General features: G+C 38.7%; 1 protein-coding gene and 1 pseudogene across 12 annotated transcripts in view; one reads left to right on the top strand and one right to left on the bottom strand.

Annotated features, from left to right (window-relative positions):
• The window catches only part of RALGAPA2 (Ral GTPase activating protein catalytic subunit alpha 2), a 304,655-nt gene that overhangs the window by 83,132 nt on the left and 196,993 nt on the right, over positions 1 to 24,530 (top strand). For 11 of the 12 annotated variants that reach the window (XM_036321185.1, XM_036321180.1, XM_036321182.1 and 8 more), the window contains 2 exons: positions 3,329 to 3,566; positions 7,485 to 7,649. In XM_036321185.1, the coding sequence (XP_036177078.1) occupies positions 3,329 to 3,566; positions 7,485 to 7,649 (403 nt within the window). The remainder of the gene's footprint in view (positions 1 to 3,328; positions 3,567 to 7,484; positions 7,650 to 24,530) is intronic. The other variant, XM_036321186.1, reaches the window with a different exon arrangement.
• Positions 10,954 to 23,426, bottom strand: LOC118663176 (annotated as a pseudogene).

Here is a 24,530-nt window from a genome sequence, read left to right as displayed (position 1 = left end):
TTGGCTGATGAGTGAAGGTACGGTCAATTAGCATCTTTGTCTTTTATTAGTGTAGATAGGAAGTCATTGTTCTGTTTTTTGTTTTGTTTTGTTTTGTTTTTATAATTAGTCAATTAAGTGAAGCCAATGCTAGATTCTCTATACAGGGCATCTTACCACTAAAACACTAAAACATCTGCTTTTAAATCTTCAGCTAGTGCTGCAATCCAATGAGAGGCTGAGTCCTGGTAACATTGCCAGTCTACTTTCTCCTCTTACTCTACTTAACATTATATTTTGGATCTACTATTTATGAAATTTATATATATATATATATATATATATGCATTTTGGTAATGTCCTCAAACTTCTTTTTAAAATAGAAGTGTAAAAATGAATGAACAGAAGCTAACATTTTAGTCATAATAAAAATATATAATAAAATTATTTTAATTTTTTATTTTGCATTGTTCTTGTTTTTATTCTTACCCAAGGATGTGTTTTTTTATTTTATTTTATTTTTTAGGATGTGTTTTTTTTAAATATTGATTTTAGAGAGAGAGTGAAAGAGAGAGAGAGAGAGAGGGAGAGAGAGAAACATTGATGTTAGAGAGAAACATCGATTAGTTGCCTCCCATAACTGCCATCATCGGGGATTGGACCTGCAATCCTTTTTGGTGTATAGGACAATGCTCCAACTAACTGAGCCACCTGGCCAGGGCTTTTGTATTGTTCTTAACTTAAAAAAAAATAAAAAATTATTCTTCTTAAAATCAGATTTTAAGTGAGTTTAAAACCTTGTTTTCAATATACTTAATTTAGTTCAACTTTAACACTTTTACCCCTTTAAAAGTGTAGTAAACATGAACTGAAACATGGGAAACAGGTACATTGCATAAAGGGTCACTTTAAATATGATTTTCAAGTGGTCAGGTCAGTCCTGCCTGATTATAGACAGTTTTCTATTTCTCAAAATATCCTATGTGCATGTTAAAGAAGAATTCCTCCTTTAATTAAAAAGCAAATTTACCCTTATTCCATGCACAGCATAACTCCAGGTGACAGTGGGAGCCTATTTGTGTCTGGATTGGGCATAAATATTTTCAGGTTGGCACCTTAACAAGTACATTTAGTACATTTAACAGGTCAGGGAAGTTACACAGACTAGGCATAAGGTTTCCTCTGCTAAAATTAGGAAAGCATCTGGGGCTTATCTGAGATGAATGTGGCACTTTCAAAAGAAATACATTTTGATTTGAATTTTAAAGGATGTGGAATATTTTGGCAGAGGTTAGGAACTGGGCGATTTCAAGGAAATATCCAGAATATTATATAATAAAGAGGTAATATGCAAATTGATTGCCACACCCTTGCACAAGATGGCCACCCCCATGTGGCTACAAGATGGCCGGCAGGGGAGGGCAGTTGTGGGTGATCAGGCCAGCAGGGGAGGGCATTTGGGAGCGACCAGGCCAGCAGGGGAGGGCAGTTGGGAGTGACCAGGTCTGCAGGGGAGGGCAGTTGGTGGGGACCAGGCCTGCAGGGTAGGGGAGTTAGGTGCGACCAGGTTGGCAGGGGAGGGCAGTTGGGAGCAACCAGGCCTGCAGGGGAGGGCAGTTGGGAGTGACCAGGCCTGCAGGGGAGGGCAGTTAGAGAGGACCAGGCTGGCAGGGGAGGACAGTTAGGGGCGACTGGGCTAGCAGGGGAGGGCAGTTGGGGATGACCAGGCCGGCAGGGGAGGGCAGTTTGGGGCAGTCGGGCCGGCAGGGGAACAGGCTGGCAGGGGAGTAGTTGGGGGGCGGTCACACTGGCAGGCAGAAGCGGATAGGAACAATCAGGCTTGCAGACAGACAAGCGGTTAGGAGCCAGCGGTCCTGGATTGCTAGAGGGATGTCTGACGGCTGGCAGTTGGACATCCCCTGAGGGGTCCCAGATTGGAGAGGGTGCAGGTTGGGCTGAGGAGCACCCCCCACCCCCCCACCCCCCATGCCGAATTTCATGCTCTGGGCCTCTAGTATATGCATAATATCTTGTAGGGCTGCATATATGACTAGTTGTAATGCTGTGTCAGACTAGAGGAGGGATTCCTAAGGAAAAGGGCAACAAGCTGATGGGGGAAATGCAGAGAACTCTGGAAACTGAAGTCCGTTGATGGCCGGGGGTGGGACACTTTGGAGGAAGTGATGTCCAAGCTGTGACCTGAAGAATGAATGGGAGTTAAAGAGGCAAACTGGAGGAAGAGAGGGAAGGGAAAGTATGTGTAAAGGCCAGGAACAGGAGATACCAGGTCGAGGAACTGGGATGATCTCAGTGGAAGAAATTTAATTCTTTTTATTCTCATGCTGTATTACAGGTGCCTGCTGAACATGCAGGTAGAACTATCCAGTAAGCAGATAGGTAGGTCAGGAAACTAGCAAAGAGGCCTGGGCCGAACATGGAGATTCAGAAGTCAACAGTACACAGATGATAACGAGAGCCATGAGAATGGAGACCAAAACCCAGGGAAAGGTGGAGTGGCATAGGAGGGAGAAAGCCAGAGCAGTCAGGTGACTGGGAGATGAGCATGTGCAGATGGAGGGAGTGTGGAACATTCTTTCAAGAAATTTGTCTTTGAAAGGGCGACAAATGGGGCTGTAGCTAGAGAGGAAATCTTTGTTCAAGGGAACTTTTTTTTCCTTCAATGAAGAGTTGGAGTATTTTATGCTGACGGAAGAACTGGGGAAGTAGGGTGGATTGGAGATAAAGGAGAGACAGGGTTAGTACAAGCACAAAGACTCTGAGGAAGAGGTGCAGAGCAAAGGTGGAGACAAGTACAGAAGAGCAGGAGCCCCTGTTCGCTTAGAGCCGGCAGGTGAAGGAGAGGCATGGGTCGTGTGGGCACAGGTTTAGGGCATCTTGTTTAATGGGTTCTGTCTTCTCTGAAGTTCACCGTGAGTTCATCTGCTAAAAATCAGGAAAGAGTTGGTGAGCTTGGAGGTTTACATATGGGAGAGTAGATTTGAAGTGGCCACTGTAGAGAATGATGGAAAGAGCTGACTCAGGAAATAGATTAGCTGTTGTACAGAGAACTTTGTCTTCTCTCCAGTGACGCAGGACCAGCCACTATCCTGCATCACTGGAATGATTTTGAATCAGTAGTTTTGTTCATAATGGTAACTAACTTCCCAGTAGCTCAAATCCTGATTACAGTTGGTCAAATGAATTTTGAGAAATTAAAAGAAATACAAAATCCAAAAGCCATTTTTATTTTAAAATTCATTTTGTTAATAGTTATTTAAGATATTTTGTTAAAAATTGTACCTTTTCCAAATGAAGATAATAAATTCTCTCGTTGGTTGGTTGGTTTTAGACACTCATTGTGGCCTGGATCCGAGCAAACCTCTGTGTGTACATTTCTCGAGAGCTCTGGGACGAATTTCTTGGTGTGCTGTCCTCCCTCACACAGTGGGAGGAGCTCATAAATGAGTGGGCCAACATCATGGACTCCTTGACAGCAGTGCTTGCAAGAACTGTTTATGGAGTGGAGATGACAAACCTACCTCTGGACAAATTAAGTGAACAAAAGGAAAAGAAACAACGAGGCAAAGGTATTTCCAGTCTTACAGGGTAACACCGTATGTCTGAGACATCAGGGAAGGAGTGTGTCTTTATACATCTAGGCAATTAATGCATGAAAGTTCATAATAAACTGAACCAGCCACATAGACATTATCTCTAATGGTGGCAGTAGATTGTGTCTCATAGCATTCTGTCCCCTTAATGAGGATGGTGCCTTTATGAAGAGGCTGTGGAAAGGAGAAGGCAGACAAAGGGGAGTGGCAGTAAACACAGGAATGATGGCTAGTGCTTTGTACATATTCCCTCTCTTCACCCTCATAATCCTCTATGAAGCAGATACTACTATCTCCACATCATGGACAAAGAAACTGAAGACCAGAGTCCAGTGCAGGGGTGGGCAAACTTTTTGACTCGAGGGCTGCAGTGGGTTCTTAAACTGGACCGGAGGGATGGAACAAAAGCATGGATGGAGTGTTTGTGTGAACTAATATAAATTCAAAGTAAACTTCATTACATACAAGGGTACGGTCTTTTTTTTTTTTTTTTAGTTTTATTCATTTCAAACGGGCTGGATCCGGCCCGCGGGCCGTCGTTTGCCCACAGCTGGTCCAGTGATTGACTCATTCAAGTCACATAGCTAAGAAGTGGTAAAGCCAGAAATCAAAGCCAAGCCAGTCCAACTCAAAATGCCACACCAGATGGGAGTCATTTTGGCTTTGATGTGTTTTGGATTAAAAACTGGCTTGATAACCTAGAATCAGATCAAGGTGAAAAACATCAGTGGTGGTTTCTTTAAGTATGACAGTTTGGCAGTCCCTGTCTTTAGTCCTTCGATTAATTCACTTGCACTCCAACTTATTATGTAAAGATTTTGAGGCATCTCTTACAAATACATGCAATGTAAAAGATAAAATATGTAAGGGCATTGGGGCAAAATGAACGGGTATGGAACTACAGGCATGGTTCAAATACCAAAATGCATGCCAGAGAGCCTTATATGCTTGCTAGGGAGGTGGGAAGAGGGCAACCTCAGATTTGACCCCGACCTTCACAGGGTTACACCAGAGAATCACAGAGTGCAAAAGGTGAAACAATCCACTTGCTTAGGTGATATGTAGCTTTTCCTGGGAGGACTTTCTCCTGCAAAGACTCATAAATGGGACATTGCTTTTCATGGTGCACTGCAATGTCAGCAATAGCTTTAATATGGACTGTGTTAGTTAGATTTTGCTGTGTGACAAAACACCCCAAAACATAGTGCCTTAAAATAAGAGCTGTTTATTTAGATTATGATTTTATATGTTGGCAGTTTTAAATTTAGTTGGACAGTTCTGTTGGAGTCACTCCTGTGTTTGCAGTCAGCTAGACCAGCAATTTTCAACCTTTTTCATCTCTGGTACACATAAGCTAATTACTGAAATTCTGTGGCACACCAGAAAATATGTTCTATTTTTTGCCAATCTGGCAAAAATAGGTATAATTTTGATGGCTTTACAAAATAATAATAGTAGTTATTAACTACCCTTTTGCTCCAAAGTGACTTCTTAAAAAATCAGGTGCTTATACTTGTGTATAAGGATTTCTAGTACTAAGAATTAACCAGTCAGATGCAACCTTATTATGCAACGTGAGCAATACTAGTAAAGTGCAACTCTACTATATGACCTATATATTTATGGTTCAAGACATGGCATTCACACCTAACAGCTATTGTTATGTTGGCTGTTGTCATTTTTTTTATTTGACAATCTAAGAGAAAAGAGGTAAGTCCCCTGACTAAATAGTCAGGTATTGCATGTTTTAAAAATTCTTGCAGCACACTGAAAATTGCTGAGCTAGACTGTGAAATCGTCAGCTAAGCAGCTCTACTTCTAGGGGTTGGCTAGCTGTCACCTGGGGCAAGAGGGATACCTGAGCAATAGGTGCATTTAAAATATCTGCTTGCTCAGTTTTGCTACCAAAGTCAGTCACAGGATGAACCCCATAGTCAATGTGGGAGAGGACAAAAGAGAATGTGCATACTGGAGGTGTGAATGAATTACAATGATTGATTAACCATAGGGAGTAATTAACATGGCTGATTCTTACAATGTCTTCATTGCAGTCTGTGAGTGGCTTGCCAAAGCATCAATTACTAAAAGCAAGTTAGTAACAAGCAAAAACCAGTTTAAGCATCTGGTATTCCAGTGGGACAGTTTTAGTTTAGTTTAGATTTAGATTGTCTAATGATTTTTTAACATTTTAGCAGCAGATCCCTTTTTCTCCCCATTTGAAACTATATGGAGCCCTTCCTAAAAAATACATTAGACTGGAGAATTGGGATTGAGGTGGGGTCAGGGGGCCAAGAAGTTGTGCCCTTGGCCTCTGTCTTGTGCTCGGTGGCGGCTCTGAGGGCCTCTGTGTGGACCAGGATGCTTCTAGCAGGAGCTTGGCCTCTAAAACTTTGGTTCTTAGCCCAGAAGAGAGTCTGCCTGACCAGAGGTGCCTTTCAGGATGGAGGGAGTTGCTGAGACAGGAGGTAAGGAATTTCTCAAACTCAGCACATTCCTTGCCTCCTGAAATGCTTGTCATCTACCCTCCTCCTCAGCACCCAAAATACTCTTTTTCCCCCCACTGTGTGAAGAAAGAGAGTCATGGGAAAAGATGGGCTTGTCTTAGGAAGATAAACAACTTCAAAAACACTATTTTAGGGATGATACAGCAGAAATTTTCTTTAATTAATGACCATGGAGCATTTTTCTGATTTATTTATTATATTGCTTTATTCTAAAAACAGATTTAAACATTCATTATAGAAATACCAGCCTTGGAAGCACTGGACTTATGGAAATAAAATACACTCTCAGAGTAACCTGTGTGTGAAAAGAAGCCACAGGTGGCAGCCACCAGCCACATTATACCTGTGCCAAAACCTCAGTGTCTCATTCTCTTTTCTCCTGCATTTCTTTTGGATTCTTGACCACTCATTTGAAATAGTTGACCAGAGCAATATGAGAGGAAAGAAGAGAACTTGAATCACAGAGCTGTAATAGTTTATTGTTTATTGTTTTGGAGCTTCACTAAAATAAGATTTTGTATTTGTAGATTTTCATTTTCCTTCCTCATTTGGTTGTCTGTAATTAGAGAAGATAGGCATAACTTTCTCTTGGGGATGTGGAGAGGTTGGTGCCTACAGGATGGAGTATTCTAAAATTAGGATCTCTGATTTTCTGGTTTATGAAAATAGCTTTTGGAGCAGTGATATAACTTCATTTAGCATTATTCTTATATTGAGAAAGGTTTATTAATATTTTTTATAAATTGAAAAGAGTACTATGAAGATATGTTAATTTTCATCAGACTGTTGGAGATTCTTGAAAAATACTTTGGCACTAGCAATATTTAGATTAACTGATACCTGAATAACTTTCTAAATTATAGTAACAGGAAGTGGTACCTAATTTGCAACAAGAGAAACTGCTGATCTTCTATATATATAAAAGCCTAAGCCACCAGCCCACCGGCCCATAGCTATGACATGCACTAACCACCAGGGAGCAGACGCTCAACGCAGGAGCAGAAATAGGCATGGAAACATGAAACAGACTGATGAATCTCAGAGGGAAGGGGGGAGAGGGGAAGAGGGAAGAGATTAATCAAAGATCTTATATGCATACTAGAGACCAGTGCATGGATTCGTGCACCGGTGGGGTCCCTTGGCCTGGCCTGTGGGGATTGGGTTGAAACCAGCTCTCCAACATCCCCTGAGGGGTCTCGGATTGCGAGAGGGCACAGGCAAGGCTGGGGGACCCCACCGGTGCACGAATCCATGCACTGGTCTCTAGTATGCACCAGGCCTCTAATTATATATAATTGTAGGTCTGAAATTTGCTGAGCAACGTAGGCTATGAAATGAATAATAATGAATTCAGCCTTTAGATTATTTTTCTTGTCTTATCCTTTATCAGGCTGCGTTCTAGATTCTCAGAAAGGAACCACTGTGGGGAGATCCTTTTCTCTCAGCTGGCGGAGCCACCCAGATGTGACTGAGCCAATGAGATTTAGGAGTGCCACCACATCTGGGGCACCAGGAGTTGAGAAAGCAAGAAATATCGTTCGCCAAAAAGCAACTGGTAAACATTTATTTAAGTATTTCCCAAATAGTTGCTATCTAAAATGGGTTTATAGGAATAAAATGTAAACGTTGTAAAATTCTACTCAGAAGTTAAAAGCTAGACCTTTTGTTAAATGAGATTTCTCTACTTTTTTAACTTTCGGTTCTGATTACTTTCAAAACACAATTTCTCATATTTATTTCAAAATCCTTCATTGTGAAAAGGATTTAATATTGAGTGAGATGTTAATTTTGAGTGAGATATTTGTGCAAAAGAAATAAAATAGATTTTTTTTGAACTTTGAGGAAATAGAGTCTTAGTAATCACACAACTAATTGCATTATTGTTGTTGAACATGTGACTCTTGAGAGAGTATGGTAACTTGGTCCAGCAACAATAATGACGTACTTAGTTTTCAGGACTGGATGGAGACATTTAAAGTTCTTGTGTCTTTGGAAATTTCAGTTTTACATTCCTGTAGAAGTTGCACTTCACAGCCAGTTAGAATGAACAAAAACTTTACCAAGAACCCCAATTAATCAGACTGCTTTGCTATACTTTACTCTTAAAAGAAAAAGTGAAATCTTCAAAAGTAAGCGGATATCTAGTATTTAATAAGAACAAATAAAATCCCCATTCCCCCGTGACTCTGAGTTTGTAACTTAAGTTTAAAACAAATTTACCTGAGTTTCCTGTAGTTTTTCACATCCATACCCCATAATGCCATACAACTGTAATACATGTTGACTGCAGAAAGTTACAATATCCTCCAGCCATAAATCAAAGATTTATTTACACTCAACATAATTTTCAGTGCTTAGTAAACAAAGGTTTAATACAGATGACTTAGAAACCTGTTGGAGTTTTATGAAAGTATACCTTAACTCTAACTGGCTCATACTTTTTTGCTGTAGCATTTGTTGGTAATTATCTCCTTCTTTATACTCACCTCTTATTCAACTCCTTTCTCTTTTCCTTTGTCCTCTCTTTTGTGGAGAGTTCCTGTCCCTGGTAACAGGCAACTTTTAGGGAGGCTTACTCACTGCTTTCTTTTCTCAGCTCACCTCCTTAAACTCTATCACTGGATCTTTAAAAGAAAGGGATGGGAGTAGAAGTTTATGACAAAGGTGGCATCATGCCTGCCTGAGCTGCCCAGAACTCCTGCTGTCCCTCACAACCCTTGAATTCTATGATAATAAAAGTGATCATTCAAAACACTTTTTAAAATTTTAGTCTCACACATTTTTGAGCAGTAAATTATTGAACATTGCATGTTTCATACGCGACTACTTGATCAAACCATAGCCGTAGAAGAGATTGCATCATAGTTTTTCAATAGATTATTTTAGACCAACAATATGGTAGAGGCAATGGTACATTTTAGAAAATCCTCATCACATTTATGCCAGTGAGGATCTGTTTATTGGTGTCCTCAGGTGTCTGAAGAGCCATGATATTGCAAAAATAAGAACTTTTACAAAAGCATATAAAGGTATTTGCAGAGTATGTCACTTAAAAACCATAAACCTGGCCTCTGTGGGGTTAATTAAATTAAAAACACTCAAAACCATAACCTGTAAAAGATAGTGAAGATGAGAACTGTTGAGTTGGATATAGCTATAATCTTTATGTACTTTACACATGAATTTCCTATTTTATGTTATATTTTTTAAAATTAAAAATGAAAATTATAAAATTGTAAATCTTTTTGTTGCCTATGAAAGCAGTGGTCTTTGAAGATTTTATTACATCATGCTATTTTATAAAACTAATCCATATAGTATTAGTATTAGTGGTTTTACGCATTTCTATTATTTTTACATTGTGTAATAATTCACTTTTTGTGTTTTAAAAAGGCCCAGAATATTTTTTAGGGTAGATTTTGACTTGCGTAGAGTCCACCTTTTAATGAGAGAATAGTAAGCAGCTCTTGAGGTTAGTTTTGCTGTTTTAAGCATTGAGATATTTATGTGGCAGATACACTTGACAGTGATTTTTTCCCAGTCTCAGTAAGAGAGTAATTGAAGGTTATTATATTATGATTTTCCCCACAGACTACTATAAGTTTGAGAAAATGTCAGTGATGGTGGCAAGAAGGAACTATAAAATAAGGAATTGCAGAGTAGGGAAGTGGCAGTTTAACAGACATTGCACTAGTTTGCAAGGTAAAAGGGCAAAGGACTAGGAGGGGGAACCTTAAAGAATTATACAGTAAAAAAAAAGAATTATAAAGTAAAACTTTGTTACTGAGTATGAATAATGCTAAAATTTTACATGTTTAAAATGAGTGATTAAAGCAAGTCAATTTCCACACAAAGTAATTTTTCTATATTTTATTATTTCTGAGATATTTAAGTGATCAGTTTTGTGAAAATGCCAGTCATTTGATTTATAAGAGGAAAACTTTTTAAAACAACACTCAAATTTGTGTCTGACATTGAGAGATGAACAGATCTTTTAGGAAATTTCATGTCACTCAATTTGATGTTTACACAGAAGTTGTTTTCACTTACTATTTTACACATTTGTGAATTAAACTTTAATTGCATTGCAGCCAGTCCTTTAGAACTGAGAATTCTGATAGCCACGGGATAGGGGGAAAGACAGCAAAATATAAAGTTTGTCTCTCTTTTTGCAAATGTGTCACTATCGTTTGTAGTTCTGTTTCATTAATGTTAAAATCATGTAAAGATAGCAAAACAGCAGGTAAGTCTTTATATTTTGTTTTTAGGATAAACTGATTTTACTGATGGTAATTTCATATATATATGAAATTTCATATATATATATGGCATATTCTCTTCCTGTGTCCATCTATTTTCTCAGATTTGAATAGCAATATATAGAAAACATAACAGCATAAAGTTCATAATAGGAAATTATGGATTTAAGAAGCATGACGTATTGTAAAAGGATGGGTTTCATGGAGATTTTTCTCTTTTTCCATTTATCAAATCTTAATTTTCAACTTGACTTGTATGTATTCTTAAGCTGAAGGGTATTTAATTTAGTAAATGATTCACTTTTGAATTCAGTCAGCTCTCAGTGAGCCAATTTTTGAATTATGTATTATTTATAGGATACTTTTAAGCTTAGGCTAGATTTTCCCTCTCTCACTGTGGTTTTTTTGTTCGTGTTCTTTAGGAAGGGAAAATTGATTATAATATCTGCCCAATTAAATAAACAACCAAATGTGCATCTGATAAACAGCAGAAAACAAGACAGGCTAAACATATAAAGCATTCTAAAATAAGATTAGTTATTTGTGAACTCTCCATTCTCCCATGTCATCAGAATGACTGAACGTCCTTTGTACTGACTGCCTGTCAAGTTTAAAGTGGCCTCCTTTAAATCCAGGGTGGGGCAAAAGTAGGTCTGCAGTTGTTCCTGTGGAAAATAATACAACAATTAATTATACTACAAGAATAAACTTTCGCATACTCACCACTGTAAACCTACTTTTGCCCCCTTCTCTATTTAAAGAGAGCCCAGAAAAATGATGATAATAAAAAAGCAGTGAAAGATCCTGATGTTCTTCTGACATAATTATTACTTTATCTTTCCTGGAAGCTCAGAGAAGCCAGTCTATCAGCAACTGTGTCCAACTTTCTGAGGCTTTGCCTGCCACTAAAAGCGTCCCGCTCCTCCTTCACACCGTGAGCGCTCTCTTACCTGGTCTCTCTTACTCCTCTTGCTCTCACAGGCTGTCAGGTACTGTAATGCTTTCTCATGTGTCTGTCAGTGTTCTGGGCGTCTCCTGCTTGCCTCCAGCCCTTGCTTCCTTTGTTAATATCCCCACGTCACGTATGTGCGCCTGGGCATTGCACTTTGTGCTTATTTTCAATAAATAATAGTTCTTTATATGTAGTTAAATGTTTAGTAGCAATTAATAAAGAAAATTTTCTGTAGCACTACTCGTCTTTGCATTCCCAGTTAAGAAGGATAAGAGGATTGTTTTGGCCCCTAGATTTTTTGTTTATTTGTTTTATAATAAAACAGAGGTGTTGTTTTATTTTTTAAATATATATTTTTATTGATTTCAGAGAGGAAGGGAGAGGGAGAGATAGAAACATCAATGATGAGAGAGTATCATTGATCGGTTGCCTCCTGCATGCCCCACACTGGGGATCGAGCCCGCAACCTGGGCATGTAACCTTTACTGGGAATTGAGCCCTGGACCCTTGAATCCGCAGGCTGATGCTCTGTCCACTAAGCCAAACCTGCCAGGGCTGGCCTCTCGTTTTTAATGGAGAGAAACAGTGATGCCTCCCTCAGCATACCTTCTACACAGTGCCTAGAAAATCCTGAAAGGAGATTTTCATAAAATTTTATAAAACATTTGAGCATGTCAATGTTAGAATGCTTGCTGTGCCTTCCCCAACATGAATACTCTGGAAAAATTATACAGGCAAGACTTCCTTGGAGTTAATAAATCGTAATCACATATAAAGTAATGATCAGTTTATGCAGATTCATACTGAGTATTAAGATTTGAATAAAAAAACAACATTGCTAAAGATTGATAATTTTTCAAACAAAGAAAAATTGTTTCTGGGCTTTAGCCAGTTAAAATTGAGTTTAGCTGCATGTGGTTTGCACACTGTGTGTTTTCTGGTTACTAAGACATTATAAATTTTGGGCATAACAAAAGGATTTACTTAGCTTTACAGTTAAGTCTACTTGTTTTTTCAGTGTTTTTAAGATGAACTCAGTCTTCTTGCTAAAGACGTAAATATTTCCATGTTCTTTTTTATTTTCAGAAAGATGGCTTTATATATTAGTATTTATTAGTATTTATTTGATATTGGCTATGGCCTAATTGTGGCTTTCTATAGCACTAAATCATGTCATACTGTGGCTTAGCGATACATAATTAAAGCTTAATTCCCCTGATGAGTATGTAAAATATGTTACTTAATTTATAGGATATGAGAGCAAAAGATAGTTTTATTGAGAATGAAGACTATGGTTCTTAGAAAAGTCTTTTTCTCTAGTAAATACCTGAGGTGAAAGACATTAAAATGGTACCTGGGAAGATGGGCACCGGTCATTTAAGTTAATGTACATTAGCTGCTTGATAACTTGGTTTTCAAAAAAAAAAAAAAAATACTACTACCTAGATTTGATTACTGAAGTATTTAAAAATAGTTTTGCTTTCTATTTGGCTGATATACACCCAAAATAAATTTTTTTCATGGTTTGAAGTTTTATTTTTTCACAATCCATTTTCCCCCCCGTATTATTTCATTTAAGTTTTCACAAGTTTGTCCGGAATATATTCTCAGAAGAAATCTCTTCCTGTTAGTCATCTCATTTTGGAGACATTTCTCTCATTCAGTATTACATTTTAGTTTACTCAGATTCTTGATTCCCATATATATGTCCAACAGATGTTGAATATGACTTAGAGCCGCGGTTCTCAGCTGGGGGTGATTTTGCCCCCGGGAACGTTTGTCACAGCCTAGAGATATTTTGGATTGTCACGACTGGAGCAGTGCCACTGACATCCAGTGGGTGGGAGCCAGGGATGCTGCTAAACATTTACAGTGCACAGGACAGCCCCTCACAAAGAACTATCTGACCCGAAATATCAGTAGTGCTGAGGTTGAGAGACCCTGATTTAAAGTGAAATGAAGTGGGCCAGTGGCGGGTGTGTGTTTCCCTGCCTTTGGCACTCTTATTCCTGGTTTTATGGCACAAAAGGTAAAGAGACTTTGCAGCCTAGTGACTTTGAGAACAATCTGCTGTGTGTTCTGGTGTTTAGTCTGACTACAATAGTGAGTTCCTCCTTAGTCTGATGCCATTTGCTCTTCACTATTAAAGTGATGCCATTGTCTTTTTTATTTTTATTTTTTTTACAATTTTCATCCCATTTGTTTTTGTGTGTGAAATGGTTATTACCAAGTCTATATAAGCTTAGGATTCCACTTAAAAGAAGTATTTTCATGAAAGCCTTCAGGGCGCAGTTGTATGTCCTGTATCGGCGAGTAGCACTGAATTTGGCATAGGACTTATGACCTTACTTACAGCTTGCAAGAAATCCTCTCAGTAGCTGTTTTTCACCATGCTCTGATGGCAAACGCACCAGCTTCTGTGCAGACACTTCTAATCTCAGCACCAGTGCTATCTGGACACAGTCACGCCAATAATTCAAATCTGGTATCTCTTTCAACACTCATTTAATCTGCATGAATCTTAAAAATGATCAGGTAAGCTAAATTCAATCTTTCAATCTAACCTCCCTGGTCACATCAGTGCTGGATTCAAAGTGCCAGGTCTCTTAGTGGCATCAGGACTTCATTTATTTATTTTCTTATTAAATTTATTGGGGTGATATTGGTCAATATCATATAGGTTTCATGTGTGCATTTCTATGTTACAAGATCCGTATATTGCACAGCATACCCACCACCCAAAGTCAAATTTCTCCTGTCACCATATATTAGGACCCCCTTTTCCTCCCATCTCTTCCCTCTGCCAACCACCACACTGCTGCTTCTGTTTACAAGTTTCAGTTTTATATCCCACATATGAGTGAAATCATATGGTTCTTAGCTTTTTCAACTTATTTCAGTTAGCATAGTATTGTCAAGGTCCATCCATGTTGTTGGAAATGGCAGTATCTCATCCATTCTTATGGGTGGGTAGTATTCCATTGTGTATATGTACCACATCATCTTTATCCAGTCCTCTATCGCAGGACACTTTGGTTGTTTCCAGGTCTTGGCTACTGTGAATAATGCTGCAGTGAACATGGGAGTACATATATCTTTGCAAATACATGATTTGTTGTTTTTCGGGTATACATCCAGGAGAGGGATTGCTGGGTCATATGGTAGCTCTATTCTTAATTTTTTGAGGAATCGCCAGACTGCTTTTTATAGTGGTTGTATAGTCTACATTCCCACCAACAGTAAATGAGGGTTCCCCTTTTTTCCAACACTTATTATTGCTTGTCTTGTTGATAATGGCTACTCTAACAGGTGTGAGGTAGTATTATTAAAAGAGATTGAAAAAGTCATACCAAAATAGAAAAAATATCCCGTGTTCATGGATTGGAAGAATCAACATAGTTAAAATGTCCATATTACCATTTTAATGCAATCCCCATCAAAATCTCAATGTCATTTTTTAAAGAAATAGAATGAGAAATCATCAGATTTGTATGGAACCACAAAAGACCCCAAATAGCGAAAGCAATCCTAAGAAAAAAGAACGAAGCTGGAAGTATCACACTCTCTGACTTCAAATTGTACTACAGAGCTACGATAATCAAAACATCAGCACTTGAATGTTTTGATCCTTAGGGATCAAAACCATCCAGCTGATTGATCAATTCCAACATTGTTCTCTGTACTTCATTGTCACCTCCAGCACCGCCATTAAAATGAGCCCCTCCAATATCAATTTCATTAAAGAAGGTAAGGCAGGTGTTTTTTTTTGTTTTTGTTCTGGCCATTTCAGAGAGCTCTTGAACCATTTGTGCCCCCTCTATAATGTATTTCTGTACAGGTTCAGATCTTAGTAACTCAATGAAGCAACTGTAAGTTGTATTAGCAACTGCCCCAGCACAGAGTATCTTGCTTGTACCCAGTGGACCACAGAGCAGCATACCTTTGGGAGGCTCAACACCAAGGTTAATAAACCTCTCTGGATGAAATAGAGGGGTTTCAACTTCTTGAAGTTTCTCAATCTGTTCCCCACATCACTGTATGTGACATCAGGTTTCCCCTCTACCTGAATCATGGTAACTGTTGGGTCAATCTTAGGAGGCAGCGGAATGTGAATTTGAAACTTATTTCTGTCCACACCAATGCTCAGTAGATGCTACCTGATCACTGAGGTCCACCACAAACTCGGCTAACTGCTTCATGTTGATAATGGCCTTCGGGTCCTCCGTATCAGCATTGATTTTATTTGAACATCTCACAGACCACAAAGGCTGTTCACTCTGGAGCGTTTCCTTATTTACAGCCAAATATCAGAGTGCTGGTGGGGCCAGGCCAGTGTCAGTCTCTTTTGTTTGTTTGTTTATCCCGTATAATAATTTTCTTTATTATTAGTTGTCATCATTTTTTTAATTGTTTAAAGTATTACATATGTCTCCTTTTTGCCTGATTGACCCCTCCCTGGCCACTCCCAGCCCCCAGGACAAGGTCCCATCGCCCCAGTGTCTGTGTCCGTTGGTTATGCTAATATGCATGCATACAAGTCCTTTGGTTGATCTCTTACCCCCACCCTTACCCACCCTCCCCTGCCTTCCCTCTGAGGTTGGACCATCTGTTAGGTGTTTCTTTCTCTCTTGATCTATTTTTGTACATCAGTTTATGTTGTTCATTTTATCCCACATATGAGTGAGGTCATGTGATATTTATCTTTCTCTGACTGGCTTATTTCGCTTAGCATAATGCTCTCCAGGTCCATTCATGCTGTTGCAAATGGTAAAAGTTCCTTTTGTTAAGTTGTATGAGTTCCTGTCAATTTTAGAGATTAAACCCTTATCTCAGAGATAGCAAATATGTTCTCCCATTCAGTAGGCTTTTTTTTTGTTTTGTTGATGGTTTCTTTTGCTGTGCAGAAGCTTTCTATTTTGATATAGTCCCATTTGTTTATTTTCTCCTTACTTTCCATTGCCCTAGGAGCTGTATCAGTAAAGGTATTGCAACAACAAATGTTTGCTATCTTATTTATCCTTTCTAAGCACCAGCTCTTGGTTTCATTGATTTTTTGGTCTCTAAGCCATTTTGTAAATGGCTTCTTCTAAGATTTTTATGGTTTCTCATCTTACATTTAAGTCCTTTATCCATTTTGAGTTTATTTATGTGTATGGTGTAAATTGGTGGTCTAGTTTCATTTTTTTGCAAGTAATCTCTCCAATTTTCCCAACACCATTTATTGAAGAGACTGTCTTGACTCCATTGTATGCTCTTGCCTCCTTTGTCAAATATTAATTGAGCATAATGGCTTGCATCAATTTCTGGGTTCTCTGTTCTGTTCCACTAGTCTATATGTCTATTCTTGTGCCAGTACCAGGGAGTTTTGAGAACAGTGGCTTTGTAGTATAGCTTGATATCTGGTATTGTGATCCCTCCAACATTGTTCTTCTTTCTCAAGATTGCTGCAGCTATTTGGGGTCTTTTTTTATTCCAGATGAATTTTTGGAGAGTTTGTTCTAGGTCTTTGAAGTTTGCCGAGGGTATTTTAATGGGGATTGCATTGAATTTATAGATTGTTTTGGTAGTATGGACTTTTTAATGATGTTGATTCTAAAAATCCATGAAGATGGTATATTCTTCCATTTATTCATGTCTTCCTCTATCTTTTTTTTCTGAGTACAGGTCCTTCATCTCCTTGGTTAAATTTATTCCTAGGTATCTTAATTTTTGTTGTTGTCGCAATGGTAAATGGGATTGCTTTTTTAGTTCTTTTTCTGTGAGTTCATTATTGGTATATAAAAAATCCATAGATTTTTGGGTGTTAAGTTTGTATCCTGCTACATTCCAAACTCATTTATTAAGTCTAGTAGTTTTTTGATGGAGTCTTTGGGATTTTCTAGGTACAATATCATGTCATCTGAGAATAAGGACAGTTTTACTTCTTCTTTTCCAATTTGGATGCCTTTTATTTCTTCTTGTCTGATCGCAACGGCTAGTACTTCCAGTACTATGTTGAACAGGAGTGGTGAGAGCGGGCATTTCTGTCTTGTTCCCATTCTTAGGGGAAATGGTTTCAGTTTTTGCCCATTGAGTATGATGTTGGCTGTGGGTTTGTCATATATGGCTTTTATTATGTTGAGGTATGATCCTTCTATTCCCACCTTGCTGAGAATTTTTATCAAGAAAGTGTGTTGGATTTTTCAAATGCTTTTTCTGCATCAATGGATATGATTATATGGTTTTTATCTCTCAGTTTGTTTATGTGGTGTATCACGTTTATTGATTTGCGGATATTGTACCATCCTTGCATCCCCGGAATAAATCTCACTTGGTCATGGTGTATGATCTTTCTAATGTAATGCTGGATTTGATTTGTTGAGAATTTTGGCATCTGTTCAGGAGGGATATTGGCATGTAATTCTCTTGGGATATTGGCATGTAATTCTCTTTCTTTGTATTATCTTTATCTGGTTTTGGGATTAGGGTAATGCTGGCTTCTTAGAAAGAGCTTGGAAGTGTTCCTTCCTCTTGAATTATTTGGAATAGTCTGAGGAAGATAGGTTTTGTTTCTTCTTTGAATGTTTGATAAAACTCCGCTGTGAAGCTGTCTGGTCCAGGGCTTTTGTTTGTTGGAAATATTTTTTATTACTGCTTCAATTTCCTCTATAGATATCGGCCTATTCAGATTTTTTTATTCCTCTTGGTTGAGTTTTGGAAGGTCATATTTTTCTAGGAATATGTCCATTTCTTCTAGGTTGACCAGGTTGTTGGAATAGAGTTGCTTATAGTATTTTTTTATGATTCTTTGTATTTCTGTGGGGTCTGTTGCTATTTTGCCTCTTTTGTTTCAGGTTTTGTTTATTTGGGTCCTCTCCCTTTGCTTCTTGGTGAGCCTGGCTAGAGGTTCATCAATCTTGTTTATCCTTTCAAAGAACCAGCTCTTGGTTTCATTGATCTTTTGTATTTTTTTTTTGTTCTCTATGTCATTTATTTCCAATCTGATCTTTATTGTTTTCTTCCTTCTGCTCACTCGAAGCTTTTCTTGTTGTTCTCTTTCTAATTCTTCAAGTTGCAGATTTAGATGGTTTATTACCAGTTTTTCTTGTTTTTTTGAGGTAGGCCTGTAATGCTATGAACTTCCCTCTCAGGATTGCTTTCACTGTGTCTCAAAGATTTTGGATTGTTGTGTTTTCATTGTCGTTTTTTTCCAGGATGTTTTTTTTATTTCTTCTTTGATCTTTTTAGTAACCCACTCATTGTTTAATAATATGCTATTCAGCCTCTAAGTGTTTGAGTTTTTGTGATTATTTTTATTGCAGTTGATTTCTAATATTATGTCATTGTGATCTGAGAAGATACTTGATATGATTTCAATCTTCCTGAATTTGGAGATGCTTTGCCTGTGTCCCAATATGGGTTCTATCTTTGAAAATGTCCTATGTGCGCTTGAGAAGAATATATATTGTGTAGTTTTGAGGTGGAATGTTCTAAAGATGTTGATTAAGTCCATCTGATCTAGTGAGTCATGTAGGATTGCTGTTTCTTTGCTAATTTTTTGTCTAGAGGATTTATCCAGTAATGTTAATGGGGTATTAAAGTCTCCTACTATGATTGTATTGCTGTCAATCTCTCCCCTGATATCTTCCAGTAGTTTTTTTTATGTATTTGGGTGCTCCTACATTGGGTGCATATGTGTTTATCAGAATTATATCCTCTTGTTGTATCAATCCCTTTAGAATTATGAAGTGGCCTTCCTTGTCTCTTGTTATGGGTTTCACTTTGAGGTCAATTTTGTCAGATATGAGTATTGCTACCCCAGCTTTTTTTTCATTTCCATTTGCCTGATAGATATTTTTCCATCCCTTCACTTTCAGTCTGTGTGAGTCCCTTGTTCTGAGGTGGGTCTCCTGTAGACAGCATATATATGGGTCATGTTTTCTTATCCAGTTAGCCACTTGATGTCTTTTGATTGGAGTATTTAATCCATTTATGTTTAATGTTATTAATGATAGGTACTTGTTTGTAGCCATTTCTGTGCTTTATGTGTGTTCCTTCCTCTCTTTCTATTTCTTCTTTTTATGGCATTCCTTTTAGCATTTCTTGCATTGCTGGCTTGGTAGTGATAAACTCCCTTAGCATTTTTTTGTCTGTGAAGCTCTTGATTTTTCTTTCCGTTTTGATTGATAGTCTTGCTGGATATAGTATTTTGGATTCAGTCCTTTGCTTTGCATCACTTTGTATACTTCATTTCTTTCCCTGCTAGCTTGGTGTGTTTCTGTTGAGAAATCATTTGATAATCTGATGGGGATCCTGTATAGGTAACTCTCTGTCTCTCTCTTGCAGCCTTTAAGATTCTCTCTTTGTCCTTAACATTTGCCATTGTAATTATGACGTTGCTGAGAGGTTTTTTTTGTTTTGTTTTGTTTTTTTTATCAAGAAATGGTGTTGGATTTTTGTCAAATGCTTTTTCTGCATCAATTGATATGATTGTGATTTTTGTCTCTCAATTTGTTTATGTCATGTATCACATTCATTGATGTTTTTATCATTATTTTACTTTATCTTATTTTTTCTTTTTGCCACCCTTTTCTTCCTGACTTATCCCTTTTTTATCCTGTTACTCTTCTGTTCCTGCTTTAGTTTTTCTCTCTCCTTTCTTTTTTCCCCTTGTTAAAAATTGATCTCCTTTATCTGCTTGATTGCCATGTTATTATTATTGTAGCCTGTGTTGGCTTACTCAGATATCTAATTTCCTCTCCTCTGCTCCAAGTCCACGCACCATTCTCTTTGTTCACTCGTCATTTTTTTATGCTTTTGTTTTTCCTCTACTCTCTTGTTCTCTTCTTCTCCTAATTGCTTAATTATTTTCACTCACTAAACTCAAGCCTATCTGCTCTCTCTTCTGTTCTCCTTTTCCAAAAATAGATGAGTTATAGATAAATAGATTAAAGAAAAACATTTTTTTTGGTCTTTTTATTTTTTAATTTATTGATTACTTGGTTTTTTACTCTTCTTCTTATCCACTCATTCTGTTTCTACCTCCTCTATACTGAATCGTGGCCATTCCCCTATTCATTCGATTCCTTTACCTTACTTTGTGGAAATATTCTCTGCCTATACAGATTTTACCCCCTCCTTTTTTCTAGGTATTTGTTGTTTGCATTTTTTGGTTTATTTGTTTGTTTTGTGGAGTTGTCTTCCCATATATGTATACTAAAAGCCCAGTGCACAAATTTGTGCACGGGTGGGGTCTGGCCGGCTAGCGCTGATTGGGGCTGATTGGGCCTGGGCTGTTGGCTAGCCGGTCCCATCCCTGATCGGGTCAGGGGGCGATTGGGAGCAGGGCCGGTTGGGGGGAGGGGCTGCGGCAGTTGGCAGGCCTATCCCACCTCTGATTGGGGTGGGGGTGGTGATTGGGGTTGGAGCCAGCCGGGGGGAGGGGCCACAGGAGGTTGGCCAGCCGGTCCCACCGCCTGGTCAAACTCTCGGTTGAACTCCCGGTCGAGGGGACAATTTGTATATGAGCCTTTTATTATATAAGGTATTTTCCTCCTTCTTTTTTCCTTTTCTTTTCTCTTACCTTTTTTCCTTTTTTCAATATCATTTGTGCTCTCTTTTCTCTCTCCTAATTCTCTTTTCTCTGGTGGTCACTTTTATTGGGGCTATCACTGTTATGAATATATTTGTGTTTTGTTCCCTCTGTGTCATGTCTTGTGGAGTTGTATTTTGTGCTTTTCAGTCAGTGTGTTAGAGAGTGAGCCACATAAGCAGACACCCTGAGAGGAGACTCCATCCATGAATGGGACAATAACACTCAAGACCCAATTGCACCAACAGAACCCCAGTATCCCAAGTAAGGGGCATCTTTAGAATACCCAGCCCAGAAGACTTGAGAGATTGCACCACTGGTCCAGCAAAACATCCTAGATCAGTGGTCAGCAAACTGCAGCTCCCAAGCCACATGCGGCTCTTTGGCTCCTTGAGTGTGGCTCTTCCACAAAATACCGACTTCTGCGCATGGGCCACGAAGTTTCAATCACATTGTATGTGTGCGCCCGCACATGGTATTTTGTGGAAGAGCCACACTCAAGGGGCCAAAGAGCCACATGTGGCTCGCGAGCCACATGCGGCTCTTTGGCCCCTTGAGAGTGGCTCTTCCTAAGCCTTAGGAATACCCTAATTAAGTTAATAACAATGTACCTACCTATATAGTTTAAGTTTAAAAAATTTGGCTCTCCAAAGAAATTTCAATTGTTGTACTGTTGATATTTGGCTCTGTTTACTAATGAGTTTGCTGACCACTGTCCTAGATAATAAAACCGTACTATGCAAATTGATCGAACGGCCGAATGACTGGTTGCTCTGATGTGCACTGACCACCAGGGGGCAGACGCTCAACGCAGGAGCTACCCCCTGGTAGTCAGTTCACTCCCACAGGGGGAGTGCTGCTCAGCCAGAAGCTGGGCTCATGGCTGGCGAGTGCAGTGGCGGTGGTGGGAACCTCTCCTGCCTCCGTTGCAACGCTAAGGACCACTTGGGGGATGCCCGTACACCAGGCCTCTAGTCTACTATTTAAGACAAACTCAAAAAAATATGGGTGACATAGTGTGATCTAATACATAGAAACAAACACAAAGGAACAGAACAATGGGGAGACAAGGAAACAGCCCACATACAAAAGAAAAGGAGGCATCACCAGAAAAGGAAGTAAATGAAATAGAGGCAAGCAATTTGTCAGAGAAAGAATTCAGAGCAATAGTCATAAGGACACTGAAAAGGATGGAAGACAAATTCAACATGTGTAAGCATTAAGAGGAAATGAAGAAGGACCAGGAGGAAATGAAGAATGACATGGCTGCATTCAGAAACACAATGGAAAGAATCAACAGTAGACTAAAAGAAGCTGAGGTCTGCATCAACGAGCTAGAAGACAAGGTAGAAAAAAACACCCAAACAGAGCAGCAACTGGAAAAAAAAACTTAAAAAGGAGGAGGAGAGCCTAAGGGCGCTTTGGAACAACAGAAAACGAAACAACATCCGCATAATAGGGGTGCCAGAAGTAGAGGAAACTGAGCAAAGAATAGAAAACTTATTTGAAGAAATAATGACAGAAAACTTCCCTGATATTGGGAAGAAGCACACAGAGTCCTAAATAAGATCAACCCAAAAAGACCAACACCAAGATACATCATAATTAAATTGGCAAATACCACGACAAAGTAAGAATCTTAAAAGTTGCCAGAGAGAGACAGAAAGTTACCTATAAGAGATCTCCCATTAGACTATCAACTAATTTCTCAACAGAAACACATCAGGCCAGAATGGAATGAAATATACAAAGTGATGCAAAGCAAGGGACTGAATCCAAGAATACTTTACCCAGTAAGGCTATCATTCAGAATTGAAGATGAAATCAGGAGCTTCACAGACAAAAAAGGGCTAGGGTAGGTTTTGTTTGTTTGTTTGTTTGTTTTGTTTTTTGTTTTAAATCCTCACCTAAGGATATATTTTCCATTAATTTTTAGAGAGAGTGGGGAAGGGGTAGAGAGGCAGAAACATTGATGTGAGAGACACATCAATTGGTTGTCTCCCACATGCACCCTTCCTGGACCCGGGGATGGCACCTACAACTCAGGTATGTGCCCTTGATTAGAAATCAAACCCTTGATCCTTTGGTGTGTGGGTCGATGCTCTAACCACTGAGAAACACTTGCCAGGGCTAGTGTCAGGCTCTTTAATATGAGTGAGTTCATTAATTTTCTTGAGAGGTTGTTGAATGTCATCTTCAACCTGCTTGATCTTCCTAGATTCATTATACAAAATATATTGAGTACATAGTACAAAGTGTGAGAAAAGGCCAAGAATTGTATGTATACTTACAAAGCAGGAAATTGGGGTAGGTAGAATTTCAATTTCTTTTTTCCCCACTGTATCACTTAACAGTCAACTGCAGGAATAGCTTAGGATACCAATAGCACAACAGCCCTCACAGCACTTTTGCCAATCTGACAAATAGATAGGTAAGAGCTCTGACCATAAGTTTCAGCAAAGCATTCTCACCCTCATCCAGAGCTTGGGTGGGCTTGTCATCCTCATCCTCTCCATTTTTCCACTGATTTGCACTGAGGTAATTGGCATTTTAGGAGATCAAACTGCCTCAGCTCTGTAGTAATTACAGAGCCCATGCCATTATCTTGTGGCTGTTCTGTCGAGAGACTGAGTGGAGAGCATTGCATATCAGTCCTCAGTCTTAGATTGTACTTTCTCCACTGGTCAGCACACTAGAGCCTTAAATTTGTGCTCCAATTTAAATCCTAGTGTGTCAGCACATCTTGCTAACCTGTTGCTAAATATCTAGAGAAAGGTATATTTACCTATACATAATATGCAGACCCATTTAATGTTAACTTTCTGGCCACAAGTTTTTTACTACAAAAATGATTGCTATTTTTTGTTTTTGTTTAAATCAACATTGCTTTTTTTTACAGAGAGGAAGGGAGAGGGATAGAAAGTTAGAAACACCTAAGAGAGAGAAACATCAATCAACTGCCTCCTGCACACCTCCTACTGGGGATGTGCCCGAAACCAAGGTACATGCCCTTGACCGGAATCAAACCTGGGACCCTTCAGCCACAGGCCGATGCTCTATCCACTGAGCCAAACGGGTTAGAGCAACGTTGCTTGGTTTTGTTTCTAATCTATATAACTATTCAACCCACCAAATTGTGTTAATATTTATATTAAAAATATTTAAAAAAAGAAAATTCCTTGCCTTCAGCCACTATGATTTCTTATTCTGTTCCCTTTGTGACTCTTTATTTGGCTTAAGCAGAATTTTGGGAAAGTCGAAACCATTTATGTAGGCCATAAATGTGAATAGCTATAGTAGCAAACATGTGGGAGGTAGCATTGACAGTTTCTGTGATTCCCTTTTTCTCTTTTGTGGGAACAATTCTTTGCAGTTGTTTTGCAATCTTACTGCTTTTATATTGGGATATTTATTAGTCTATAGCAGCGATTTTCAACCTTTTTCATCTCATGGCACACACATAAACTAAAATTACAAAAATTATGTGGCACACCAAAAAATGGATTTTTTGCCAATCTGACAGAAAGATAGATATAGTTTTGATTCATTCATACTAGACAATTTTTGTTGTGTTGGCAGCTGTCATTTTAATTTGACACTCTAAGGGAAAAGAGGTCAGTGCCCCTGGCTACATAGGTAATTGCACGTTTTAAA

Source organism: Myotis myotis, unplaced genomic scaffold, assembly GCF_014108235.1.
Source record: "Myotis myotis isolate mMyoMyo1 unplaced genomic scaffold, mMyoMyo1.p scaffold_m19_p_9, whole genome shotgun sequence".
NCBI lineage: Eukaryota > Metazoa > Chordata > Mammalia > Chiroptera > Vespertilionidae > Myotis > Myotis myotis.
This window is presented reverse-complemented; position numbering and strand designations above follow the sequence as displayed.